The sequence below is a fragment of the Balaenoptera ricei genome, chromosome 13 (assembly GCF_028023285.1).
Source record: "Balaenoptera ricei isolate mBalRic1 chromosome 13, mBalRic1.hap2, whole genome shotgun sequence".
NCBI classification, from domain to species: Eukaryota; Metazoa; Chordata; class Mammalia; order Artiodactyla; family Balaenopteridae; genus Balaenoptera; species Balaenoptera ricei.
The window spans coordinates 66,653,907-66,671,993 of record NC_082651.1 but is presented as its reverse complement, the minus strand read 5'-3'; the positions used below and the strand labels follow the sequence as shown (position 1 = coordinate 66,671,993).

General features: G+C 34.1%; 1 protein-coding gene across 1 annotated transcript in view; it reads right to left on the bottom strand.

Moving 5' to 3' along the window:
* LRPPRC (leucine rich pentatricopeptide repeat containing) overlaps window positions 1-18,087 on the bottom strand; it is a 111,206-nt gene that overhangs the window by 79,467 nt on the left and 13,652 nt on the right. Inside the window, exons 2-11 of the mRNA XM_059943451.1 lie at window positions 12,041-12,240; window positions 10,616-10,738; window positions 4,325-4,446; window positions 4,162-4,220; window positions 3,382-3,468; window positions 2,633-2,759; window positions 2,153-2,297; window positions 1,694-1,839; window positions 1,332-1,437; window positions 1,143-1,250 (exon numbers count right to left, since the gene is read on the bottom strand). Of these exons, the coding sequence (XP_059799434.1) occupies window positions 1,143-1,250; window positions 1,332-1,437; window positions 1,694-1,839; window positions 2,153-2,297; window positions 2,633-2,759; window positions 3,382-3,468; window positions 4,162-4,220; window positions 4,325-4,446; window positions 10,616-10,738; window positions 12,041-12,240 (1,223 nt within the window). The remainder of the gene's footprint in view (window positions 1-1,142; window positions 1,251-1,331; window positions 1,438-1,693; window positions 1,840-2,152; window positions 2,298-2,632; window positions 2,760-3,381; window positions 3,469-4,161; window positions 4,221-4,324; window positions 4,447-10,615; window positions 10,739-12,040; window positions 12,241-18,087) is intronic.

Below are 18,087 nucleotides of genomic sequence, written 5' to 3'. Positions count from 1 at the left end.
GAATAAACAAACATTTCAACAGGAGTACCAAAAGTATTTTCATATCTATGTATTGTGGACAATACTAACATGGCCAAAGATTTTCATGGAATGATGTAAACTTTCTGTGGTTCAAAAATACTAGGGTTAAAGGTTAACTCTTAGAGCTTTCAGAACTGGAGGATATGCAAAGAGTTAATCAACTACCATATTGTTTTCACAAAAATTTTTCTAAAAAGGATTCAGAGACTTTTACAGCCAGAAACAATTAGGGAATACTTGTTTCACTATTTCCTTTAAACCAGAAGACGGCTATATATTTAAATAAAATTGCAATATGAAAGTCTGCTAAAAGCACTTTTTTTTGTTGTTTGTGCATTTTGTTTGTCACCCAATGTCATACTAACAACTCTGCATCTCATTCTAAAGCACATTATACAGCGAGATAAAATGAAAAAGACCATTTTTTGTTTCCCCAAGGGGGAAGTACTTCTGTTAAAAGCATCTTTTTATGAGACTACTCTTTCTGAATTACCAATAATGCAAACCAAAGAATTAGATACTGTACTCTAAAATTTAATATTTGTTCAATTCTTATTCATATCCTATAGACATCCCATGTGTACAGGGAAAAGTATGCTAAATGCTTAAACGTACTTAAGAACCTGAAAGACTGAACATTTCTGTCCTTCAATCAGTTGGCTGTCAGGTCATGAGCGTTCATTCTGCAATAAAAGTTTTCCTGCCTTTCCTATTATTTTAACTCAGCTCAGTTAAGAAGAAATAGACTGGTCCACAAAGAAAATGGTCTGATTGTATATATTTTATCTTTAATAAGGCTAAACTAATTTCAAACACTATATGTATGTAAAATCAAGAACTAAAGAGTTTTTTGAAAAACTTAAAAATAATGAACTATATAAAACCACAATCACAAGTTCTGAATATCAAGATCAGAGATGAATTAAGAAATGCAATTAAGATGAAAGAAATCCATTATATTTGTTTTTTAAACGTTTACCTAATACTTTACTATGACTTAATTCTATTTTCTCATAAGATCTAATAAGCATGTTTTCCCAAATAATTCAATTAGATGTGTGTACAAACTGTTATACTGGATATTTAAACCACTATTAAATCTGTAAAAGGTAAAACCTAACCTTGAACATTTTTCTCCTTCTGATGTCCAACTAGTAATGGCCAGAAATAATGAGTTCTGATAGGAAAACCTTCTTCCTTCAGAGCCTTCATTAGAGCTTTTGCCAAATCTGAAAGAGACACCATAAAATATTACAAAGCTACCTCCGCAAAACTTACTTATGTGAGTTTTAATTACGAGAATATAGTACCGAATTTTTTGGCTAGTAAAGCACATTGGAGTGTGAACTGGAAAGGAGATGTGTGCATCTGGGCTTCCTTTAACTTCTTACAGTAGTCTTTAAGCTTCTCTGCAGGCTAGAAAAGAAAGGCACCACATCAGCTGAATCTGCAAATATCCTACCATTTGACCTTCTGCAAATATTCTACCACTTTTGAGATAAAAAATTTGAACCTCTCACCCTCTTTCTATCCAATAATCTTCCAACACAAACACAAAGTTCTCTTAATATTTATAGTTGGTCTAATCTCATAATATGTTCTCGTATTTTAAAGAATATTATTTCACTGCCGATTACACTGTCTACAAAGTAAAAATGGACTATGTAAATACCGTATTCATAGTCACACAGTGTCGTAAAAAGAAACTGCCAAAGTCACTCAGACTGTTTTCCCTTGATATAGGACATGCTAATAAAATCTGCAATGCTGTATCTTCCAATTTTTCAGTGACCAAAAGCAAAATGAGGTTCATTGTATCTGGAAAGAAAACAAAGACATCTTTTGTTACTGATTTGAACAATATTTCTACACTGCTACCAATATGAAAGACAAACTTATGAACTACAAATACCAAAAGGATTTACCTGCCTAAATAATAGTGAAACACTTCCAAATCAAAACATTCCCATGTATTCATTCACTCAAGTTTTTCAGTTTATTAAGCTGACTTTAAAAGAATCCTATGTTCATCTACCACAATACCCTATTGTTAGAGAATGCCCTTTCCATCATGTAAGAATAGTAATTCTTATTTTTAGAAAAATCATGAAAATAAAAATTGTAAAACTACCTGGAATATATCTTCTTTCATATGTAATTTTTTCCAAAATTTCTGAGACATATTGAGGATACCCAGCTTTACTGAAGCTAAAGATAATTTGCAATATATCACGATCCATAAGGTAAAGATCAGACTTCTCCACTTTCTCCAGGGTCTATAGACAGTTCCAGAAATTAGAAGAACAAGTTAGAAACAAGTTTTTTTTTTTTATTAAAGCTAAATAAATTAAAATACCAAGATTTTAAAAAATTAGAAACACATACCATCTAAAGGTTTAAGACTTCTTTTACAAAACAGAAAAACATTCTATTCCAACACTAACTGTAACATTGACACCAAAGTACTGAACTATAGTAAGAATTCTCCTTCAAGATTGTCTACAAGAGATATCTTTAAAAACAGATATAAACTACATTTTTCTGCATCATGCAAAATGTAGCACAGTTTATACAAATGATTTTAAAGTATGTTTATTTATATAAGTCACACCTGTTTAACATGGTCAATGTCACCCTTCTCGGCATATGCATTCAACAGTGCTAGGTATGTGTCCGGACCAGGCTCAATTCCAGCCTCTTTCATCACTGTGAGAATATTTTCTGCATTCTCCATATCTCTGTAAGTTAATTCAAAGAAAATAAAACAGATTACCATAATACTGCCAAATGTCGTATCATTTAATCTAGAATGTATTACTTACGCTTATTAAAATTAAAATTCTTAAGTACCATTTAGAATCATAACATCAGAAAAGGATAAATACATATTAAACTGGTAACAGGTTTCTGAAATAATAAAGATCATAAACATCTCAAATTTTTATAGGTAACTTTTCCAAAAGAGAAACCAAATTAAATAATAATTACATAGACATTAAATAACGTGCCCTCTTTCACTTGGTATGTCGTGACTCAAATTTACCTTTTTAGGAAAGAATAACATTTGGTAAATTATTCTTCAAAAATAAAAATATTTTCCAGGTCACTAGCAGAGCAGTTAATAAACTTTACAAAGTCAGTTACTTTGGATCAAGTCCAATTTTTAAAACTGAAATCTTCAAATATAAGTTTGATGAAACAGATAAATTTAAGAATAATTTATTTTAAGATGTGCATGTTCTACCACACACACTCAAGATTTTTTTTGAGAGGGTAGATAAACATAGTTTAAGAATTTTCCACAATAATTTTCTGTAATTTAAATCTCACTTGAGAATAAAACCTTAGGTGGAACATTACCCAGCTCTTGCATGCCCCGTAACAAGAGCACTGAATACTGCCTCTGTGACTGGAAGATCCTTAGTTTTCATAAATCCAAGAATATTGCTGCAACAAAAGAGAAATAAAAATACTTCTTGGAAATACACATGAAAAACACTTTTTACAACATGTGCACACAAAATTCCACTCCCTGAAGTTATATCAATAGTCTTGAAGTACTCTTGTTAAAAATAGTAGGTAAGTTTTAAAAATCTGATTGTTTCTTCTGTACTAATTAACCTTTAAAAAGCGTAAAGTTTAATATGATTCATTTCATTAAAAATGAGATTGTACATTTCAATTTATTCCTTATTTCCTAAACCCTCCATCCAAAAGTATTAATAAATTTTACATGAGCAGAGAAATGTCATAACTAATTTTATACAAATCACTGAAATAAAGAGAATATTATCAGTTTTATAAATGAATACAGTGTAAATGGTTAAGAACATTTACTTTTGGAAACAGCAATTAAAAAAAAAAAGTAAAGCCAGCTTTGTACCTCAACAATTTTCAACTTCTGCTCCAGTAAATGAAATTTTTAATTAAAATAGCAATTTTCAATTACATTTCCCCTTTTACAAAATTTTACATTTTATCTAAGTCATATGACCAAATTTCCTAGGTTAAAATACTTCTGAAATAATTTTCTTACTAAGTAGAAACTTAAAAAAAAAAGAAGAAGAAGAATGAAAATATTCTAGGTTTACAAGACTTACAAATTTGTTTGCTTAAACATACATTTATAGAACTACATACCTGGCACCTTCAATGTCTCCCATATTACAATAAGCAGCAATCAACCTTTGGTATGTCACCTGTCAATGAAATGGGCCAGTTAATATTTCCTAATAAATTTTTTTTTCTGGGTAAAAATAAAAGTGGATATGACCAATAAACATTTATAATAGCAACTACTTACTCGATTTGGTTGAATGTTTGCTTTCTCCATTTTTTCCAAGAAGTCAGTTGGTGAAAATTTACACTCATTTTGAAGGTAGACTTTAAGCAAAGCATTATAGTGACTTACATCATACACAGTACCTACAAATGAAATTTAAATCAAATTTTTAGAAGAGCACTTAAAAGTCATACCCTTTATCACAACTGAAATATGTGCACTTAAATGTAACAAACAAACAAGGAGGGTAAAATGATCACTTCAGCGTTACACCCCATATTTAGACCCATCTATATAGAAATCCTGCCAGAACAGAGGAAACTAAGTATACAAGAGAGTAATTACTGAATTAATGGACAGTTACAAGTAACTGCCTATTCAAGGATTAAAAGTTCTCTTACTTATGAAGCATAGTATTCCCTTCCTGTTAGAAAATGCTGACAAGACCCCTGTATTTTCTTTTTTTTAACATCTTTATTGGAGTATAATTGCTTTACAATGGTGTGTTAGTTTCTGCTTTATAACAAAGTGAATCAGCTATACATATACATATATCTCCTCCCTCTTGCGTCTCCCTCCCACTCTCCCTATCCCACCCCTCTAGGTGGTCACAAGGCACCAAGCTCATCTCCTTGTGCTATGCGGCTGCTTCCCACTAGCTATCTATTTTACATTTGGTAGCATATATAAGTCCATGCCAATCTCTCACTTCTTCCCAGCTTACCCTTCCCCCTCCCCGTGTCCTCAAGTCCATTCTCTACGTCTGCGTCTTTATTCCTGTCCTGCCCCTAGGTTCTTCAGAACCATTTTTTATTTTATTTTTTTAGATTCCATATATATGTGTTAGCATACGGTATTTATTTTTCTCTTTCTGACTTACTTCACTGTGTATGACAGTCTCTAGGTCCATCCACCTCACTACAAATAACTCCATTTCATTTCTTTTTATGGCTGAGTAATATTCCACTGTGTATATGTGCCACATCTTTATACATTCATCTGTCAATGGACACTTAGGTTGCTTCCATGTCCTGGCTATTGTGAACAGAGCTGCAGTGAACATTGTGGTACATGACTCTTTTTGAATTATGGTTTTCTCAGGGTATATGCCCAGTAGTGGGAGCGCTGGGTTGTAACGGTAGTTCTATTTTTAGTTGTTTAAGGAACCTCCATACTGTTCTCCATGGTGGCTGTATCAATTTACATTCCCACCAACAGTACAAGAGAGTTCCCTTTTCTCCACACCCTCTCCAGCATTTACTGTTTGTAGATTTTTTGATAATGGCCATTCTGACTGGTGTGGGGTGATATCTCATTGTAGTTTTGATTTGCATTTCTCTAATGATTAGTGATGTTGAGCATCTTTTCATGTGTTTGTTGGCCATCTGTATATCTTCTTTGGAGAAATGTCTAGTTAGGTCTTCTGCCCATTTTTGGATTGGGTTGTTTGTTTTTTTGATATTGAGCTGCATGAGCTGCGTGTAAATTTTGGAGATTAATCCTTTGTCAGTTGCTTCATTTGCAAATATTTTCTCCCATTCTGAGGGTTGTCTTTCCATCTTGTTTATGGTTTCCTTTGATGTGCAAAAAGCTTTGAAGTTTCATTAGGTCCCATTTGTTTATTTTTGTTTTTATTTCCATTTCTCTAGGAGGTGGGTCAAAAAGGATCTTGCTGTGACTTATGTCATAGAGTGTTCTGCCTATGTTTTCCTCTAAGAGTTTTATAATAGTAAGACCCCTATATTTAAAGTGGCTGAAAGATTTTTCCTTATAAAGCAGTCCTTGCCACATTACAGATACCCTGAGATGGATGGATTGTGACTGAAGTTGTTATATACAGGTAGGACTGTGCTAACAATTTTGCTTATTTATTAACCAGGCTACTCAGTGTTTGAAGGCTCCATTTCCAGTTGCTGAACACCATTTCTAGTCTGCTGTTGTTAATTACCTGTATTCCAAGGCCCTTTGTTTTCTTTCTATGTTCATCTTGCCTAAGGCCATATCAGTTAAGGTTACCACTCAGCCTTACTATACCAACACGCAACGCACAACATGACATCATGGTTACCATATCAATACAGTGCTAACATGTTTTACTAAATTGTCAGGAATTAAATTTTATATCTTTATTCAACTGCCTGTGGCTACACAGGCCTGTGGTGTCAGTTTGACATTCAAAGCAGTAGAGTCCTGTTCTATTAAATTAAAACTTGTTTTTAACCTTAGACATGCAGTGTACTTACTATGTTTCAGGCACTGTACTAAGTGCTCTGCATACAGAGGTTGAATTACTCTTCACAACAGCTTTCAGGAAGGTACTATTATCATCCCCATCTTACAGATTAGGAAAACTGACTCTTCCATTTACCCAAGGCCACAAGGCTAGTATGTGACCATAAATTTGAATGTAGGTAATCTGCCTTGAGAGCTCAATCTCTTAACCATTGTAATACTTCATACAGGGCCTTATAGGGAACCATGTGCAAGTCCACATCTGTAATATAATTATGCAACAAGGTTACCATGTAGTGTCTGAGAACTTTCAAAAAACCATCAACTCAAGCTGAACTCTAACAATGGTTGGCTACAGCTCTAAGGCTGAGGACGGTATATTCTATAATTTTATAAAGGTATTTACTCTAGTGTGCTGGAAAAGCTGAGGAAACTGCTGAAAATCCAGATAAGTAACATCTATTCTGGATTTTCATACAGATTTTAGTCAAGATTAATGTTAACATAACTCAACTGGGTCTCATTTCTTTATTTCTGCCACATTGACACGGTTCTACAGATGACAAAAACGTTTCTGTGAACTTCAGTAAAAATTTCATCCCCATATTTACTGTTATGTCTAGTTAATTTCATGGGTCATTTCTTGTAGAGGATTTTTAAAAAATACATAGTGTATCTTTCATAGAGTGAATTAAAGTCTTTAACTGTCTAAAATTTTAATTAAAAACTCAAAGTTTAGGGACATAATCCTAAAATATCTTACTTTAATAATCAAAAGCTATATAATAGCATTTCCTTATGTACCTTACCATATACCCTTATACCTCTAATACTATCTCATGGCTCTGGCTCTGCTGTCCATTACTTTTAATGTTTTAATATTATGTTCTTGTTCAATCTCGTCATGTAATAATTTTGTAAATTGTCATCCACTTACATTTATCTTACACTTATTTTGTTCAAACTTGAAAGAATATCCTAAAATATTACTATTTTAGATAAAAGCCAGGTGTCTTGCTAGATTAGTGCTCATCCATTGGTGTATTTTGGATAATTATTCTCTCCTCCATGTATTACCTTGTGCTTGCCCACAGTAAAAGTTACCTGCCACTTTTCTGGCATCTCACAGGGCTTTTTATGTGTAGTTATATTAATTAGCTTGGCATTTTACTGTTCAAGAAAAATATGGTGTCATCTGAAAACTTTAAGATGTCATTATATAGTTCCCTTCATTAAAATTATATAAATATATTAAATGTGGACCTGCCCTAATACCAATACTTAAAAACATGTTTGCACTTTTTTGTTCAGAGTAGTTTTTATCCCTCCCTACCTCTGTCTCTAAACCAGAGTTCTAGTGATCAAGGTTTTTTGCAATCCCAAATAGATTAACAGCCTTTGTAAGAAACAGTTTTCTAAAAAAATTACATCTATATTTTTCCAAAATGTGATTATCTTAGAGAATTTTTTTAAGTTAGATTTGACTGATTGCCCCCAAGAGTGGAACTGGGTGTCTGGGGAACATAGGTCAAAGCCTTTCACTATAAACTTTACTGAACCTTTTGCATTTGAACCATGTTAATATTAATAGATTTACTATTTAATGAAGTAGAATTTAAATTTTTTTAAAGTCAAGTTAAATTTGCTTGAACATTTTCTACAATTTCAACTATTACTACTTTGGTACCCAGCATGTGCAAAACACTGGAAGGTTCATGACAAAGATCTAAATATGAATAAGATAAGATCATCAGCCTCCAAGAGAAGAATATCTATTAAAAAGACAAATTCAGGGACTTCCCTGGTGGCGCAGTGGTTAAGAGTCCACTTGCCAGTACAGGGGACACAGATTCAATCCCTGGTCCAGGAAGATCCCACATGCCGCAGAGCAACTAAGCCCGTGTGCCACAACTGCTGAGACCATGTGCCACAACTACTGAAGCCCACGTGCCTAGAGCCCGTGCTCCGCAACAAGAGAAGCCACCACAATGAGAAGCCCACGCACCACAACGAAGAGTAGATGCCACTCACTGCAACTAGAGAAAGCCCGCATGCAGCAACGAAGACCCAACGCAGCCAAAAAAAAAAAAAAAGACAAATTCACAATTCTAATGCAGGCAACTGATGAGACACTAATTGGGACTGGAGGTAAAACTCTAGAAAGGAGGGATTTAAATTATAGCTTGAAAAATGGATTGACTTAAAGAGTAAGAAACAAAAGAACACTCCAGAAAAGATAAATAACCTGAATAAAAAAACTTAAGGAGACATACATTATCACGATGTGGCCAAGAAGTACACTAGAAGTCATTCTATTTTTAAAAATTTAGCATATGGCAACACTGAAATGAGAGCCTATCATTTCCAGACTAAAGGGGACTAAAGAATCCCCTTTAGTCTGGAAAACTCAGTTCCAGTCTCGGATCTGTCACAGCTCATTCTGTAACTTTGGACATATTACCTAAGCCAAAAAATCTCTTACAGCTTTAAAAGTCTGTGAACAAGAGTCACGGTGGCAATCTACCAGGTTTCTAACAATATTAATTCAACAACTAGTTAACAAGTGTAATAAGTTCAAAGCATTATTCTACTGGCAAAGAGAAAAACAAAGATGTTATGAATTCTACGCTCACAGAGGATATACAGTACAGAGAAAAGACATGTCTGTGAACAATTATAATAGAAAGTAATGCGTGTCTATCTTTCTATTGAGGTGTTTAATGTTATGACTACTATGTAAGGGCTCTTTTCTATTTTAGAATATAACCATTCTCACAAATATTTCTCCCAGTTCAACATGTGTTTTTAAATTATGTGACTTACTGACATATAGACATTTCTAGTTTGCTTTGTTAAGATTTTCTTAAATCAGGAATGAACACTGAATTTTATCAAATGACCTTTTAAACTATTTTATTTTTTGAATAGGTACTATTCATAGCCCCAAAATGAAAAAGTATAAGAGTATAGGGTAATCAACTATAATTTTTTTTAAAAGTATAGAGTAAAAATTGTATCTAGTGTTTATCATCCCTCCAGAAATATTTTTTTTTTTAAATTTTATTTATTTATTTATTTACTTATGGCTGTGTTGGATCTTCGTCTCTGTGTGAGGGCTTTCTCTAGTTGCAGCAAGTGGGGGCCACTCTTCATCGCGGTGCGTGGGCCTCTCACTATCGCGGCCTCTCGTTGCGGAGCACAGGCTCCAGATGCGCAGGCTCAGTAATTGTGGCTCCCGGGCCTAGTTGCTCAGCAGCATGTGGGATCTTCCCAAACCAGGGCTCGAACCCGTGTCCCCTGCATTAGCAGGCAGATTCTCAACCACTGCGCCACCGGGGAAGCCCCAGAAATATTTTAATATTATATGCACATACACATATGCACATAAACATTTTTCTTCAGAATGGTATCAAACTATACACTCTGTTCTGCATCTTAATTTTTAATTATATTTTGGAGAAAACCACACATTAGTATATGAAGAACTCCATTCTTTTAATGGTTGCACCATATTCCATTTTACAGACACTCCATAATTTATTTAACCAAACCCCTAGTGAGGGACATCAGAGTTGGTTCCAATTTCTTACTTTTGCAAACAAGCTACAATGAAGAATATCCTTTTGCACATGTGAGTATATCTATCTAAATTCTAACAAATAGACTATGTTGTACACCTCAAGTTAATATAATATTGTAAATCAACTATACTTCAAAAGGAATTTTTTTAAGTATAAACATATTAAAACACTGAAATGCTTGATATGTTAATAAATTCTAACAAATAGAAATGCTTGGTCAAATGGTATGTGCATTTATAACTTTGACAGACTAAGTGTCTTTCTATTTTGTTCTTTTTAACTTACCCTAAAAGTAATACTTGTTATGAAAAATTATTTTATTCTTAATGCCCCTAGATGTCACTATAACTCACCAAATAAGTCATATCACAAAAAAATATGAATCAAGTAAAACCCTTCCATAAAACTGAATTACAGCATTTATGCAAAGAAATTCTTTTTTACTAAAAGAAAAAGTATCTACACCCTTTATACACACCATATATTCATACAATCATACCCAATTTCTGAAGTTTGTCCCATATCCTATGAGCAAATTCTGTTCTCTCTGAGAGCTTTAGTTCAGGCAAGAGAGAACCACAGCTGCGCAGCAGAAGCAAGGCTTGATTACCACCTGGGCTACCTATGAAAACAGGTTAACAGATAATATTTAACATAGTATCAGTACCATGCAGATAAATATCAAAACTTAAGTTGAAATCCGTAAATATTTTAAAATCTCCTGCCTCACTAAAGATAATATTAAAAGAGTACTCATAAATCAGAAAAATCCTATCCCAATCCACAAGTATCATTTACAATGTTACTACAAGTTTTTAAAACTGATGTTTTCTTAGGGAAGCTAAGGTTATAAATCTATACAATCTGCAAGACTACAAATACAAAGAACCTAGTGCTTACTGAAAGGCTAAACTTCTCAGTATCTTATGAAAATAGTACAAAGCAGTACAATTAAAACCCAAGAATATCCAACTTAGGTTTATAATCCTCTACAAAATATTAACTTCCTTCTCCCTTTATCCACATGTCTCTGAAAGCTGACTTTAAAACAAAAACAGAAATAAACCACTTATTGCATGATTCCATTTATATAAAGTATCCAGGATAAGCAAATCTACAAGGAAGACACTAGTGGTTGCCTAGGGCTGGAAGGGATGGGGGTTTGGGGACTGATGTTTAGGAGTATGGAGGTTTATTTTGGGGGTGATAAAAATGTTCTAAAATTGACTGTGATGATAGCCATACAACTCAATAAATCAAAGAGAGAAAATGATAAAAACTGTCTTTAAATGCAAGTTATTACTGATACTTCTTTAGTATCCCTCATCATTAGATTCTACAGCTTCTTAATGTGACTGAAATCATGGATGGGCTTTGGGAAGCTGGTGAATGCTCTCAAACTATATACAAAATATGTGTGTGGCTTGCACGTGGGCTTTTGTGTGAGCATGTGTGGTTAGGTTTTTTTTGGGGGGGGGAGTGTTGAGGGCAAGTTTCTATCAGATTATCAAAGTTGCATAAGTGACTCAAATAAATTTTAATAGCTAAGTGAAAATGAAAGGGAAATAGTGATTATCAGTCTTTCTGGGAATTTGTCATATGTGACTATCTTAGGGAAAGCAGACACTATACAATAGAAGATAAGAAAAACTAATATCTTCCAAGAAAATTTACCACTGAAAGTGATTCCTTCATAAACTGGGAAAAGACAGTTTTTATTTGCTGATTTTGAAATAAACATGCAAAACAAAATGTTTTACTCAAAACTTTGCTCTGATGAGTTGGAAAAACAGAAAGATCATAACATAAAATCATGAATAGAAATAACAAAATTTAAAGTATCAAGTAATGTGCTCTATAATGAGCTTACCACCAAACCAGTACTTAAGAAGTTCAACTTTTTGAACAGAAAATCTTGAAATACCTGAGTGGCAGATGTTATCAAAGACTTTTTGTAGAAGAGTCTTAGGGATGCGGCCAGTTCTTCGTACAGAATTATCTAGCCTCATTAGAGCCCAATCAAACTGACCGGCATTCCTTCTATGAGAAGAACTGGGCTCCTCTTGAAGATAATTCTTTTTTTCAGCAGCAATGGCATATAGCCTGGCTTGGCTCAGTAGCTCTCTACAAAATTAAAGACAATTAGAAATAAACTATGTAAACTACTAACCACATAGGTCATCTTTGTGAGTAAAATTTATACAAAGCTTTCTTATTAGTTACTAAATACCTAAATTCATAGCACAATAGCAAAAATGCGCAGAGAAGTATAAATTGGTAGGGAAGAAAGTTTTGACCTTTGCTTTAAATAAAGTCACATGCACATAAATTGCATGCAAATTAACCTCTTGAACAACTGACAATGTCTCGATAACTTTTCACATGGAATCAACTCAAACTAAGACAATAATATGGTATGTTTTAAGTGTTTTAAATCTCCCTTAACCAAAACCAAGTCAATGAAGGAAAATGAAGATTATGCTACAAAGCTCTTCTCACCTCTACAAATGAGACAAGAGATCTAAAATATATGTAAAATTCTGAAGAATTCTAAAGTATTCTTCAAATGCTTTCTAGGTGTTGCTTCTTATGAATTATTAAGAAGACCAATTTCCAAGTTAAAATTATGCAGTTTTTTAAAGGATCATTAACGACAAAAGAATTTCCCATCTTTCTAAATAAATCTGAAACATTTTATAGTGATGTTTCAACTCTCAATTCATGTGTCAAAATGCTAACTGTATACTTTTCTAATCATTTTAACAACTGCAACCAACAAATATAAAACTAGATTTCTGCTGTTAAACATCATTAATTTGGGGAAAGTCAAAAGAAAAAAAATGCTTATAAATTAAGGTCAGACTAGTACATGTGTGTTTACAAAAAGCAAACAACCTTTAAACCATTCAACATTTTAATAAAACAGGTCTAGCATGCAGACCAAATGCTCCAAAACATGAAATCAGAGGTATTCTACGCTGTAGAAATAAGGCTCTACCTGATTTACAAACATCAAACTTAGAAATAATCCTTATGTGTGAAGGAAACCCTGTCATAAATCTTTGAATTTAAACTCTTTCTGTGCATTCAAATCTCACACAAAATTATCTAATTCACAGAGATTTACATCTTTATCCCCAAATATCTTAAGACTTTTCAGAAGTAGCCAGTAAGTATAACTAAATAATACACACTAAGTATATAGTAACTAAGTATAATGTAAAAACACTCTACTTATTAATTTGAGAATGCCTTTAGGATGACAACCACATTTTTCTAGCATGTACACATTTTTTACCACAATTACCAAAATAAATATTTACACACTAGTGAGTTTAAAAATAAAATTGTTGACTTCCTATCCTATGTTATTAACCTGGAAAACCAGTCACAAAACTGAATGATTAAGTACGTGATGTTACATTAAAGAAAGCTACACCAGTAGTTTCACAACAAGGTTATGTAAAACACAGAGGCAGTAACCGATACTCGACTAGAAATTCTACCACTGTGACCTGGGACAAATCACAACCACTCTGGCCATCAATGATTCCACCTATGTAAATCAGTAGACTGGAAAACAATGGAAAACATCAAAATACTAACTAAACAAGACGATGTCTTATCCTGTTTAGTTAAGAAGCCTAATGATCAGCACTTGTAGATGGCTAATTGATTAAAGTTAGTTAAATGAACTGAATTAATTAAATGCTAGATTTTTACCTATAAACCACAGAAGATACATGCCTACATATATTTATCCCTTATTTTCAAAAGTTTTCTCTGGCTGTTTATCTGGCTGTTACTAACCTATGCCCTTGTTAGTCAGGCAAACACAAAATATTATTTTAAATCACCCAGAACAATGTGTCAGGTTCAGGTGAGTGTGCAATAATATCGTTCAACAATGAAAGCTAAATAACATAAGAGATTTCAAAATTGTAGTGAAGTGTATTTGTCAATGTTTTTTACACAACCCAAATCTGATAAACTGTGAAGGGGCATAAAAATAAAACCTCTGCTTAAAATGCAGTTTTAAAATGTAAGATCAGGGACTTCCCTGGTAGTCCAGTGGGTAAAACTCTGCACTCCCAATGCAGGGGGCCCGAGTTCGATCCCTGGTCAGGGAACTAGATCCCGCACGCATGCCGCAACTAAGAGTCCACAGGCCGCAACCAAGACCCTGTGCAGCCTAAATAAATAAATATTAAAAAATAAAATAAAATGTACGATCAAACAAACACAAATAAAATTCAGGCAGAAAACAGAGATGTTAATAAACCAACACTGCATGCTGAACATTCTAAAGCTAATTTTTCTCACAAAATCAATCTTTAATGCTGCCAAGTCTCCTTCACGTGTGTTTGGCTTTAATTAGTTAAGTCAAAATATGAATCTACTATAAAATAAACTGGGGAGGGGAAGGGTTACATATTTAAACCAAAGGATTCTTCACTCTTCAAAAGGATTCTCCAGTGCTTCCTCACATGGCAGCGCTTTCTACATTTCTTATTTGACCCAGAATTTATTTTTAAATTCACTTGAACACACCCTGAAGGAAAAAGGGTATGTTCATAGCCTAGAACTATAGGTATGTTGTGATAGAAAGGAAAGGAAAGAACAAGTGCAGGGGTTAAGGTGGGTCCATACAAGGCAGGAACCTAACCATCAGGCCTGCACTAGCTGGAATGCACTGCCTCCAAAACCTGATGACCAAGTGATGTAAACACATAAGGGAAAATTATTTTATCATTTCACCCAAGTGTCATAAATGGTTCCTTTATATTTTTGAGTTAAATTTCTCAGGTTCCCTCCCGAGACTCCAGCACTCACAACCAACTTCCAGGTTACCCATGAATTTTCTCTGGCAAAATCTGGCATTTATAAAGTTATTTTTCTCAGGTTTTGCTGTTTTTTATAATTGGTGCTAGTGTTTTTTGACTCTTTAGTGAAAAAAATAATGATTTTATAGTTTAGCGTCCATATTTCAAAAAGATACAAGGACTAGATTATTATATTATTATAAACAGGCTTCCATGGGTTCCCTAATTAATAGGCTCCCCTATTAAGCCTGTCACTTTTAAAAATCAATGCCTTACTTTTTCAAGGCATTTTTAAGTTTACAGAAAAACTGTCCAGAAAGTACGGAGTTCCCATGTATTATGCCCTCTTCCCCCTCCACCTAATTTCCTCTATTAACATTCTATATTAGTGTGGTACATTCGTTACAAATGATGACCAATATTGACACATTTTTATTAGCTAAGGTCTATAGTATACAAAAAGGTTCACTCTCTGTGTGTACATATCTATGGGTTTTGACAAATACATGACATGCATTACAGAACCACACAATATTTCACTGCCCTCAAAATGCCCTGTGTTCCACCTACTCATCCCCTTCCCCCTCCTCCTGAACCCCTAGCAACCACTTTTTACTTGTCTTGTTTTGCCTTTTCCAGAATGTCATATAGTTGGATCTTACAGGATGTAATCTTTTTCAGATTGGCTTCTTTCACCTAGCAATACACATTTAAGGTTCCTGTGTGTCTTTTCATGGCTTGATAGTTCATTTCTTTTTAGTGAATAACATTCCATTGTAGGGATGTACCACAATTTGCTTATCAGTTCACCTACTGAAGGACATACTAGTTGCTTCCAATTTTGGGCAATTATGAATAAAGCTACTGTAAACACTTGTGTGCAGGTTTTTGTGTGGACAGAAATCTTCAACTCATTTGGGTAAATATCTAGGAGTGTGACTGCTGGATCATATGGTAAGCTTATGTTTATTTATCTTTGTAAGAAACTGTCAAACTATCTTCCAAAATGACTGTACCATTTTGCATTCCCACTAGCAATAAATGAGAGTTCCTATTGCTCCACATCCTCACCACAGATGCCATAGGTGTTTTAGCCATTCTAACATGTATGTAGTGGTATCTAATTGTTGTTTTAATTTGCAATTCCCTAATGACATATGATATGAGCATCTTTTCATATGCTTATTTGCCTTCAGTATTTCTTTGGTGAACTGTTCAGATCTGCTCATTTTTCAACTAGGTCATTAAGTTTTCTCATTGTTGAGTTTTAAGAGTTCTTTGTATGTTTTGGATAGTCTCAGTGTTTATTTCTTTCAAGCAAACTTTTTATTGAACTGTTATTCATTCCTTTTAAACTCTGAATATACACCAAACTAATCACATACATTTTTAAAACTCTCCCTTCCCTATTCTCTTCTTCCTTTTTCACTGCTATTATGAGCCAATTTGGCATCACTTTAGAGCTATCAGAGTTTAAAGATACAGCGATAGAACAGGTATAGTCAGTAGCTAATGTTTATTATGCATTTAAGACATGCAAGGTAATAGAAAATTACGACTATAATCTTGACTTTACAGATGAGAAAAGTGAAGTAACTTGCCCAAAGTCACAGTAAAAGCTAGTTAACTGACAGGACCTGTACTTGTACTTGGGTAATTTCATTCTGAAATGAGCTCAACATGGCGGAAGGGCATCAAGGAAACTAATCTGGCTGCAACAGGCAGTTCACACTGGAAAGTGGTAAAAATTAAACCTAGGCAGGGAATGTGAGACGAGATAAGGGAAAGTCTACAATGGCTGATAACTACGGGATTTGGATTTTATGACATGCTTATAAAATACAAGACTGATTTTCACAATGCTGCTCTCACAGCAGCATATTTTGCTGAACTATTCTGTAGGCAATAGGTATCCAAATTTCTCTTATGTTCTCACCAATCCCTTATTTTAGCTATTCTACTTGGGTTTTCTTTAGTCTGTTGATATGGCTGATAACATCAATTGACTATTCAAATGTTGAACCAGGCTTGCACACCTGGAATAAACCCAACTTCATTGCAGTATATAATTCTTTTATACATTTTATGTATATACTGATTCCAATTAAGTTTTAACATGTTAAAAATTCAAAAAACAATGACTCCTCCTAAAAGTGGCTGGTATTCCTTTCAAATTTCTTCACTGCTACTGACTACACCATCTTTACATTGTTCCCTCAAGCTCAAAATCTTATAATTGCTCAATCCCTCTCATCCTTCACAGTGCATCTGTTGAGCCCTCAGATACCTCTTTATTTCTGAGTCCCTTGTTCAATCCAGAACACATGGATTTTTGCAACAAAACTCATATTAGTTTCTCAGGCTTCAGCTTTTCTTCATACAACTGCCAGATCAATCTCCCCCAAAACCGTCTTCATGTCACTACCTCTTTAGGATCCTATAACTGTTTTTTTTTTACTTGTATCACAACACCTAAATTCTTTCATTTATTGATTCAAAGATTTATTAAGCACCTTCTATGTATAAAGCACTGTGCTAGGATCAGCCTTTCTACTTATCTAGTAAGTAAACCTGATAATCAATTAGTTAAACTTAAAAAACAAAACAAAACAAAACCCACCAGTTGTGTTAAGTTCTATGACTCCAATGAAATAACAGTAGGGTTCTACTTTGGATTAAACGTACAAAGATGATGACACTCAAAATTTCTAACTAAGGATAAAAAGCAGCAGCCACACAGATAGCAGAGGATGAGTATTCTAGGCCAAGTAGAACAGTCAGCAGACCAAGTGCGTGAGCAACAGATGGGATGAGATTGGAGAGGAAGGCTGGGCTAGATCATGGAGGACTGTGAAGGTAAGGAGTCTGGATTTTATTCTAGATACAGATTTCATTCCAAGTACAAAACTGTATAGAACCCTACTGAAGGTTTTGTAAGCAGGGGTTGTGGTATGATCTATTTCTGTTTAGAAAAGATCAGTCTAGCTGCAGGGTAGACCATAAATTAGGCAGCAGCAAGAATTTAATAGAGATACCACTTAGGAAGCTGTTGCAGCAGTCTGAGTGAGAGACTGAAGCTTAGAGGAGGGTGGGCGCGGAGATGAGAATCACCAAGGCTCCCACCTGATTTAACTGCAAATTCCAGGCA